The 11,285-nt window shown below is 34.0% G+C and overlaps 1 protein-coding gene and 1 long non-coding RNA gene across 2 annotated transcripts in view; one reads left to right on the top strand and one right to left on the bottom strand.

The window, feature by feature from the left end:
• Window positions 1–8,502: 8,502 nt before the first annotated feature.
• The window catches only part of SCN9A (sodium voltage-gated channel alpha subunit 9), a 185,277-nt gene continuing 182,494 nt past the window's right edge, over window positions 8,503–11,285 (bottom strand). Inside the window, exon 27 of the mRNA XM_006153578.3 lies at window positions 8,503–10,052. Coding sequence (XP_006153640.1) covers window positions 8,863–10,052 — 1,190 coding nt within the window. The 3' untranslated portion in view covers window positions 8,503–8,862. The remainder of the gene's footprint in view (window positions 10,053–11,285) is intronic.
• Window positions 9,946–11,285, top strand: part of LOC102488272 (uncharacterized) — a 110,784-nt gene continuing 109,444 nt past the window's right edge. Inside the window, exon 1 of the long non-coding RNA XR_335294.1 lies at window positions 9,946–10,006. This is a non-coding gene — a long non-coding RNA (uncharacterized LOC102488272). The remainder of the gene's footprint in view (window positions 10,007–11,285) is intronic.

The following is an 11,285-nucleotide window of genomic DNA, read 5'->3' as shown; positions in this document are numbered from 1 at the left end:
TATATATATATATATATACATACACACACACACACACACACACACACTGTTAAACTTATACATGCATTTGCACATGTAATGAATAAAGCCTAATTTATTATTCATTTAGGAGGCAAAACTGGTTTAAAAGACTGTAAGTCTGAATATAGAATTAATTTTTCTTGAAAAATGTTTTTAATTACTTGACAGTACAAATGTCAATGAAGCATTAGCACTTAGAGAATGTAAAACACTGCTTCAACAAGTGACACCATCTCTGTGACTATTTCATGTAATTACAATAACAATGGCAACAAGAACTCTGGGTTACCCACAGAAAGTTTTATCAAGTCTGAATATGTTCAGTGCTTATATCTTAAGAAATAGAACACCTAAATTTAAGGATAATTCCTAAACTTATCACAGGAGGATGTATCATTTGAGTGTCAAGAATTTTGGTTATCTATCCATCTAGTGGTTATCTATCATCTCTCAATCATCAATCACCTGTATTTTAGTAGTTAGAGACTACTGTGAGATGCTGCTAAGTAACACAATGCATAGAACAGCCACCCACGACGAAGACTTATCCAGCCTAAATATTAAAATTTCCAATAGTGAAAAAATCCTGACTGTAGAGAAATAGATGTCTAATTTGAATATAGAATGTACACAAAGTTTTTATTTTTTAGTTATTTTACTTTCTACTTAGGTTATCTGGGTTTTGCCCTACTTAATTTTGACACTCTTGTGACAAAGTAATTGTAACTTAATCTCTCTAAACACACTAGATGTCTTTACACATTTTATTTATGAGCAGTGGACAATCAATTTCAAACATATATATATAAATATACATATATTATATATGTTTACACATGTAATGTTTACATTAACATTTAATTATTAACATTAATATTTAATTATTATATATGATATGGTAACATTAATGTTTACCATATAATATATATGTATGTGTATATTATATGTATAAGTATGTATATAATGTATGTAATACATATGCATATATGAATATATATGTGTTTATATATATTTGAGTCTGTCATGGGGAAGACTTATATATTCTCTCCCAGGCCAGAAAGCACTAGAACATAATATGGACTATTAAAGCATAAATAATATTTGTGGTGTGAAGTTTTAGCAAACTGAAGTAACATAGTTTAGGCTGAAAAACACAAATTAAGATAGAAAAAGAGAGAAGATAAAAGATAGGAGAGGCAGATATGATATAAAATTAATAAAACCCATGCAAGGATTAAAAATTTCTTATCACAGCAATGCAGAACTATTTCAGAGTTCAAACAGGGAACTCACAGTCTCACAAAGCCTATTCTGGCTACTTTACTGAGAATGGACTTGGAAGTGAGGGAAGCATGTATTTAGGGAGATGGAATAAAGAGAGATGGAGTAGCCTCTTGTATTATCAAGAGGTTAGAGATGGTCATGGATAAGGTTAGAGGATGGCAGGAAAAACTAAGAGAAGTTGATGGACTCGCATTATGATGAGGAGGTATTGGTGAGTGAATGTGGAGGGTTAAGGAAAAGGGTTGCTGGTATGAATAACCACATGGACAGTGATACCAGTCACTGAGAAAGAAACGTGATTTATAAAATGTGTGTGTGCGTGTGTGTGTATCTCATCATGGGATGAGTATCCTCATAGGAAGAGGGAGAAACCTGTTTGCTTTCCTTCTCCGTACGAAGATGTAGTGAGAATGGACCCTTCTGTGAGCCAGGAAGAAAACCTTCCCTGGGGAAGCAAATTGGCCAGCACCTTGATCTAGGACTCGCCAGCCTCCAGACCGTGAAAAATAAATTTCTTATTTAATTTATTTAAATAAAAATAAATTTATTTATCCTGTTCAATCTATGGTATTTTGTTTTACAGCGAGAGCTTGACAGGAACCAACACATAAATGATAATACTCTATCTCTGTTATAGCTTTGCGTAATAAGCTATTCTTTGTCTCTAACTCACAAGTCAGCATATTATATGCTAAAATAAATTACAGTACTCTGAGAGTGAAATACAGTGTTCACCCTTTCTTAAATGTGTTTGACATAAAACTTTCTGATGTTCCATAAAACATTCAGGAACATAAAATTGTTGTAGATTCCTTGGGCCTACCTTTAAAAGGCATGAGTAGGTGAAATACGTGTCAGATTGTCATTGACCTGAAAAAAAAAAAATCACTTAAGAATACCTACTTTCTTGGTTTTGGATTTTAGATTTGGTATAAAAGATGCCTTACTGCCCAGAAGGGGGCTCACTGAATGGTGGCTATGAATGAATGGATGACTGGGGAAGAAAACCAATTCTGTAAATTTCTAGTAAGACTGAGTTTGGGCTTTGCCTTATTCATTAGCCCTTTGTATGTTATATCAGTGGGTCAACAATTACTCTGGGGTCCTTCTCATTTTACTTCAACTGTTTGTGTTCACCACTGCGACTGATAGATAACCTTTGCCGGCATCATTTGCTCATCTGTATCCATGCATTAGCGTGGTATGTTACAATACAGAAACCATACTTTTGTCCTAAACCTTTGTAACAAAATATCACAGATTCAGCAGCTTCAAACAACCACAAGTTTATTATCTCACAATTTTAGTGAAGCAGGAACTCAGGGTTTCATTATCCGTGTCTTCTGTACGGAGACACAAGCTACTCCCTGCCCCCCCACTTTTGTCAGTTCTTTCAGAAGGAATTAGTGAATGAACATTGGCTTAGAAACTTCTTGATAGCTGTTTTATGAACAGGATGTAGTTCTTTCTCATATAAAGATTGCCAGTTCTTAAGAGCAGTCTCAGAATAAAAGAAAGCCTGTATTAGAGTATTTTCAATTGACATAAGAGAGTAGACAAGCTATTTAAACCTAATAAGAAAAAATCCTGAGATTCTTCAACAAAGAAAAAGCCAGCAATAAAGAAAATAATGCTTACCTTTTGAGCAGCATGGGGAAACTCAGGTTAAGTTTAAAAGTATTTGGAAATAATTATAATTTAATGGAAAGAGGCTCTTAATGTTTACTAGATATAATTTCTATAAAATCCGGATTTTTAAATACTTTTGAAAGTAGAAATAGATAATGATGATATTTTAGAAAAGAGTTACATTTTCATATAAAGAATATGACTGACTAGATCTCATGGTTTGATTTTGTTTTCTATTATTCTGATATTGTAAATTTTGCTAGTCACCAAGTGGAAGTTAACTGAGTTTGAAGACACTTTGTATTAAGACATTTGTTTGAAGACATTTCAATACTAAAACCAAAACACAGACACACCAGCAAATATTACCTCTGAAACAATAATTTTTGTTCAAATCTACTGTTTTCAAAATTGTTAACAAACTCTGAATCTCTTCTGTATACTTATTGCCTATTGTTTTATCTATTGCTTTGTTGCAGTTCGACTATTTATAAAAATACACCAAGTGAGGGACCAGCAGATGGCATGGTGTTTAAGGTGCTGGACTCCCGTGTGGCTGACCAAAGTTCAAGTCTCAGATCCAGCAGCTTGTTTTCTCTCTCTGTGTGTCTTTCTTTTGAGCATGTGTGCCCTGTAGCAAATTTCAAAAATAATAGTAATAATGGTAAATAAAATTAAATCATTCTTTAAGAAATGTTATACACACACACACACACACACAGAGAGAGAGAGAGAGAGAGAGAGAGATTTGTAAAGCCAGGAAATGGACATGACAGATGTTTCATAAATCTCTTAGAGTTAGCTTTTTCTCTCAGACAAATCAATTTTTAATATAGGGTCAGCTCTCAGAGTAATAGGGATAACAGCTAAGTGTAGCATGTTTGCTTTATTATTTGTTTATGACTATAAATTATTCATATTTCCCTTCCTATGTACATCAAACTCCACTGCAGCAAAATTTTTTCTATTACAGAGTATGTAATTTCTTACTCCCTTGAGAGAAATTACCATGTACTGTATTCTGTGGCTGCAGTTCATTTTGCTTGGGTTATAGTGCAGGGTTATTATCCAGAGCATGAAAGAATTTTGCTTTTTTGTTGTAGAAATTCTTGAATTCATGTATATATCAGTTATGTTGAGATGGACCGTGGAATTACTCAGTGACTGTAATTTGATTTTGCCGAGTGACTATCACAGCTCTCAGTACAGAAGGCCCTCGGGATATTTTGCTCAGTTTTTACATGTCATTAAAAGAAAACACAAGGTTGAAATAATGGCCCAGATAGTAGCAATTATTTTTAGTGTATTTTACTTAAATATGATCAGCAGAGCTGGTTGCTCATTGCTAAGATAAATGCTCGTATTAACTATTTAGCTAAATATGGAAATATCAACCTTAATTTTTTTCTTAGAATAAGCTAAACCTTTGTGAATATGCACACTTGTTAATCTTTATATGCTGTTTGCACATACAAATTTCAAAAATATTGGGTTGTTGGAAAAATCACAATGTATTTTCTATGTTTTCCCATGCAGTGTGTCATGACTTTCCTGACAATCCAATAGCTCAATTTGGAAAGAGTTTGGTGTATACTCCATATCACTAAATGTTCATTTCTTATCAAGAGGATGCATGAGAATCTCTGGGGTACTATATTTATACTTTGTCACGTATAATAGAGGAAATGTTGTCATTATTTAACATTTATGAAGAAGGTTTTGTGCTTCAGGCCTGGGTTCATGCATGTTTAATGGCAAACTGGCTACCACACTGACTACTGCTACTATTATAAATTCTTGATTTTGTATCGTCAGACCTTGCTTTAGTTGCTTCATATAGATGTCTCAGTCATTACAACGATAATGTGAAGTAGCATTGTTTTCCTCATTTTACAAAAGAAAGCTGAGGTTTACGTAAGTTACATAACATATTCAGAAAACTCAGAGGATCATGGCTTCACTGGGATCTAAACACGGCTATTGTTCTAGAACCCAAGCTCTTCATCATTGTATAAACTACACTACTTCTCAACACTCTTACAAAACAAAGAAGTATGTGTTGCTGAACAGCTAAATTATGTCTTTGCTTCCTGTCTCCATTTTCTCCTCCTGCACAAAAAGTTTATGGATTTTAATGAATTGCTTTTAAACTGTGTATTCCTTATCCACATCTTTCTTTCTTTTCCTTTTTCTTTTTTTAAGAGAGAGAGATTTTTGCAATAGGGTGTGGCACTCAACAGAAAGACAAAGAGATACAGAGACACAGAAAGTAAAAAATCACTCCCCAGTGGGAATGGCTACACCACAATCTCTTCTCCACCATTTTCCTCTTGGGACTGTTGACACACATGCACATATGCCCTGTGTGAGTTTAAAGTCACCAAGTCTGGGACTCACATCGTGGCCAGCCATGTGGGAGTCCAGCAACGTCACCATTATGCCATTTGTTGGTCCCTCATGTCTTTCCTATCTTGTAGTACCTCCTATAGAGGACAATCAAAGCTGCCTACTTTTTAATTATAATAAAAAAACTCTCAGTTAGAGACACACTAAATTTACTACCAAAAGGTTACATTTGTACTGACATAGAAAATACATGTGAACTCTTTATTTTTTATGATTTTTATTTTTAGATTCTATTACAATGTGTAAGACTCAAGAATAACTACAATATAATTTATGACAAACTCAAACGTTTTGAACATTCATAGACATAAGAAATTTATAAAGAATTCTATGTAAATAGCATAATTATGTACATGACTATTCACTTATTTTCATAAAGAATTCTTGATTGTTTTCTTCAAGGCTATAATAACATAATAAACTATAGATATTGAAAAAAAATGGTGGCCTCTAAACATAGGTCTTAAAACGAGGTCAATTATTTGTCCATTCTAATTTAAGCTGGTCCTTCTTTCATTACTTTCAGTAAGAGTACTCCAAAATTGCTAAATAGGACTTCTTTATTTACATATGCATTTTATCTTTTTAACAAAGCTTATCAAAATTCTATAAAAGCATGCTAAACATTTTGGGCTTAGATTTTCAACAATCATCATTTAGAAAACAGCCCACATGTCAATTGAATCTGTTGCAAGCTAAGTAACTGTCAAAAAGGTAAAACAAGATTCTGTCATTTCCATCCAAATTATTATGATAGGTTCATATTTAAATTGATTTGCTTCCATTTTATTCTCACTTAAATTTTGTAGTTTAACTGCCATTCTGTATCATTGGATGAAATATTCAGTGATTATGTAATTTAAATATTAGTTTTACAATGCATTTTGGAGGATGATATATTATAATCAGTACAAACAGCAGCCTACATGAAAAGAGAAGTCTAATATTACTTCAAGCTCACATCGTATGTAATGAGTTCTTAGTTATAAATTTTGTTTTTAATTGATGAGAAATCACAAGTAGACATTCCTGGAACTGACATGTATATGTCATTTTGTTATTTTTAAAATGTATAGTTCAGCATGAAATAGGTTCAGCATAAAACAGGAAAAACACGACATTGTAAATTTGTTTTGAAATGCTAAGAAAAAATTGGGTTGAACAACTGGTTGTGAATATAATTTAATTTTACATAAAAATCAGGTAATATAAAGACATTTGTAAGTCACACATAAACCTGCCCACCAAACATCTTTTCATACATACTGTGTTATGTAAGTATTCACAATGTAGTTACATTTATTTATATGGGTTCAAAATAATAAGGTTAAACTGATTTAAAACCTAAGGTGGTGTTTATTTTTTGATTGGATGTCCTAAAAATGTTACAAATATATTTTTTATGGTTTACTAATTAAATTGTCAAATCTATTTCCAACCAGCCTAAAAGGTATATGATGCAATGCTTTACATAGTATCTTTCATATTAAATTAAAAAGGGGCTCAAATAGCCCAAAATGAATTATTAAACATAAGCGTAAAGAATCTTTGGCCATAGATTTATTTTCATAAATGCTTTAGGATACATGTCTAGACGTGATAATATCCTATATGAATTTTGTGAAAGAAATCACAGTTTAAAATGTTCTAGACATAAGTTTTTCAGAAATCTCTCTCATTTTTTATTTTTGTCTTTCTTGTGTCTATGTTTCTTAGGCTCTCCTTTCTCTCATTCTACATCCTTATCTCTGTCTCTTCAGATGTGTTTAAACTATCTTTTTTTAACTAGACAGAACCACAAAAAATATGTACTTTGAGTACTTATTATATAAATATAATTTGTTAGTTTTTACATTTATAAAGCAAATTAATGAAATACATTTTCTATATTTCCTTCAATAACTCTCACAAAATTTTCTAAATAAAACTTTCTACTTACGTAGCTCAGGTTTTGCCTGAGCATGAATAGCTGGATAGAAAAAATCTTATTCCTAAATGGACTCATGAAAGACATGCATAATGCTCTTCTTTTCAAGTTACTATTAACAAGGATTTTGTTGTTGATTAATTGTTTTGTGGAATTAGATTTCCCCTCCTTGGCAGGATGCGACAAGTAACACGAAATGAATATGTACTTGGTAAATTATAAGCTCAGGGTACTTTAATCAGTGCAAAATATCCTTCATATTATACAAATATGAGGAGAAAGTGATATCTTCCTCATAGATGAAAAAAGTCCAAAAGGATTATTTCTAAAATTTAGGAATGTAAGTTAGTGGCAAGGAAATAAGTTGGCCAGATTCCTACTCGAATGATCTTTCATTCATACTAAGCACAAACTTGTGTTGAAAGTCTGCCATCTATTATGACTGAAAGCTTGCTAAACACATTTGTTATCTATATGAAACAAGTGGTGAGTAAATACTGTGCCCAAGTTGCTTTCTGCTCAAGCATATCTCATGGTATCAAACTGCTAACAGGATACCAGGAAACGTTTCATAGATTAAAGGGAATTGTCAGCTTTGCTCATGGCTAAAGAGTAACTAAATAATATTTCATAAGAAACAAGAAAACTGTGAAAAAGGAAATTGAGATGGTTTAATATCAGTATTTTGGGGCAGCACAGTCCAGTATTAGGTTGAATGGATAATAGTAGATAGATCTTTTATCAATTGCTTTTTTAAAAATCAACTATCTTAATTATTTTTTCTTTTGAGCAATGTGATATACACTCAGAATAAAGTTATATGATTGTTTTATGAACAAGCAGATATATATATATATATATATATATAAAAGACAGGCTGTGGAACAAAATTCTCTAAAAGTAAGTCTTATCCTGGTTGGTATGTGAGTCAACATAAATGGAAATATTTGTTAAAATGAGTAGCCTACAAATATTCTTAATCCCATGGCATGTTATAGACATGTATAAATTGGATTTGATGCAATGGAGAATAAACTTAAGCACCTCAAAATATAGAATGATCTCTGTACACAATAAAAAGTTTAGCTTCCTAATAACAAGATATATTAAGTAAACATTCATTATTAATATTCATTACTTCTACCAGGTATTTATTTCATTGCAAAGTCAAGGTAAAATACTTTTATTGATTTTCAAATAATAGATATTTTTCTATTTGTGTTTATGTTTGCATTTACATAGGAAACATGAAAATAACAATCTTGTGAAAAGATGACAAGGCAGATGTGAAAATTTTCTACATGGTCTACTAATTTATTAAAAGCAAAAAACCTCAGTAAATCACCCTTGTTTGCTCTATTCAGTACTCCCTACAGAATTACTCTGATGATTCTTAAAGAATCATTTACCAATGCAAAAATAGCCATCTGCTAATGATGTGTACGTAATCCAGGGAATCAGAGCTAGCGACTGGACTGCCTTGGAGAGTATTTTGAGAAAAAGAGTTTTGGCATAAACCTCCTCAAAAGAGTCTTATTAACACATATAACACCTTCACAGGCTGTAAACAATATAGCAAAAATGAAGCTCTATTTTTAGCTTTCTTTGTCATCATCTTTCCATCTGTCTTCCTTTTCTGTTTTGTCTTTTTCGTATTTCTCTTTGTCTGGCTTTGTTACACTATCATATGAAGGTGGAGAGACAGAGGACGGAGTCACATTGTTTTTTTCTGGACTTGAGTTCTCATTGACATTATCGAAAACTGTATCTTCCTTATTGGGAAAATCATCATCTCTGTCTCCATCTTTTATGTATATACTTGAGATATTTTTTACATTCTGTCGTAAGCGGTAACGTCTGTAAGCACGCTGAATGACAGTAGCAGACACATCTTCTTGTTTTCGTTTTAGTGTAGTTGTGATAGGTTCATATGACACTTTAGAAGGATTTGCAGACATGAACCTTTCTTCCATTTGTGAACGAAGAGAATCCATCTCTCCACTTTCACCCAAAACACGCTTTGTAAAAGCAAATAAGATGTCAAGACAATGAATCCGGTCACCACTGACCATGGGCAGATCCATGGCAATGAGCTGGACTTTGTTTGGTTTTGCTATGAGAAGAGGAGGATCCAGGGCAGCTGCAAAGTCAGAGAGTTTGCTATATTCTATAAACTGAGTCGCATCTGGATCAAATTTCTCCCAAACCTCGTAGAACATCTCAAAGTCATCCTCACTCAGAGGCTCAGTACTTTCCTCAGTGGCAACGCTGAAATTCTCCAGGATGACTGCAATGTACATGTTCACCACCACCAGAAAGGATATGATGATGTAACTGACAAAATAGAAAATCCCGACAGATGGGTTCCCACAGTCTCCTTCTACTGAGCTCCCAGGGTGAACTTTTTTTGGGTCACAGTCTGGAGGCCCACTATTAAGAATAGGGGCTAGCAATCCATCCCAGCCAGCAGAGGTGGTGATCTGGAACAGGCAGATCATGCTATTGCCAAAGGTCTCGAAGTTGAACATGTCATTAATTCCAGCTTCCTTTTTGACATAGGCAAAGTTGGACATTCCAAAGATGGCGTAGATGAACATGACCAGGAAGAGCAGGAGGCCGATGTTAAACAGCGCAGGAAGGGACATCATCAGAGCAAAGAGCAGAGTGCGGATCCCCTTCGCTCCTTTGATCAGACGCAGGATGCGGCCAATCCTGGCAAGACGGATCACTCGAAACAGGGTAGGGGACACGAAATACTTTTCTATCAGCTCAGCCAGAAACATACCTATATGAGGAAGGAAGGAAGGAACAAAAGACAAATATTCAAATATTCACCCTATGTAACATCATGCCATCTTACCTCTTCTGAATTCAAGACTTTATATTAAATCCAATTTCTTAATAATCAAATGATTGAGAAATTCCAAGGAAGAACAGTTGGAATTGTCATTGTGACATTGCTCTCCCAATTTATTATACTAATCCATAGACATTTTTTATTTTTATTTTTTTGGAGAGGATTTGCTATAGGGTGCATGGACTCGCCAGAGAGACAAAGAGATAGAAAGTGCGAAATCCCCTCCCCCCAGGAATGATGGCCACTCCACTCCACAATCACTTCTCCTCCATTCTCTTCTTGGGATCTTGGGTACGCATGCACACGCGCCCGGCGTGAGTTTAAGCCACTGGGTCCAGGACTCGAACCGTGTTGACTACATGGGAGTCCAGAAACATAGCCATTACGTTAACTGCTTGTCCCGTATAGACATTTTCAATACATACTCAAACAGAATATTCAATTAATATAGAAAAATGCTAAAAAAAGGAATTATAAATCACCATTTGAATTATCACCAACCATAATTAGTAATCTATATTTGACGAGTATCACTCCAAACATTTTTCTTTGTAAGCTCATGAACATACATACTCACAAACACATAAATAATCATTATATGAACTTTTCTTTGTAACTTGTTTTAGTCAGTTCATCGTATGTTATGGAGATACTTTCATACAAATGAAAACAAATAGTTTCTTATAGTTGCATAATATTCTGTCAAAATAACTACATAGTGGGAACCAGCAGTTAGTGTAATGGCTATGTCGCTGGACTCCCACGTAGTCGACCGCAGTTCACGTCCCGGACCCGGTGGCTTAAAACTCATGCCAGGTGTGTGTGTGTGCATGCCCAAGATCCGGAGAGGAGAATGGAGGAGAAGGAATTGCGGCGTGAGGGGAAGGAATGGCGGCGTGGCCATCCCCCCTAGGGGGCGATTCCTCGCTTTCTGTCTCTCTGTCTCTCTCTGTCTGGTGAGCACACGCGCCCTATAGCAAAGCCCTCTCCAAATAAATAAATAAATAAATAAATAAATAATAACCATCTATGCTAGTTCTACTGTTTTGGCTGAAATGAATGTATACATTCCCCAATTGCATGAATTTTTTGATAAAATATTATCGGTTGGGACAAATGGTATATTTAACATTTTTCCTTTTTTTTTTTTTTTTTTTGGAG

Source organism: Tupaia chinensis, unplaced genomic scaffold, assembly GCF_000334495.1.
Source record: "Tupaia chinensis unplaced genomic scaffold, TupChi_1.0 Scaffold000381_1, whole genome shotgun sequence".
Taxonomy (NCBI): domain Eukaryota; kingdom Metazoa; phylum Chordata; class Mammalia; order Scandentia; family Tupaiidae; genus Tupaia; species Tupaia belangeri.
This window is presented reverse-complemented; position numbering and strand designations above follow the sequence as displayed.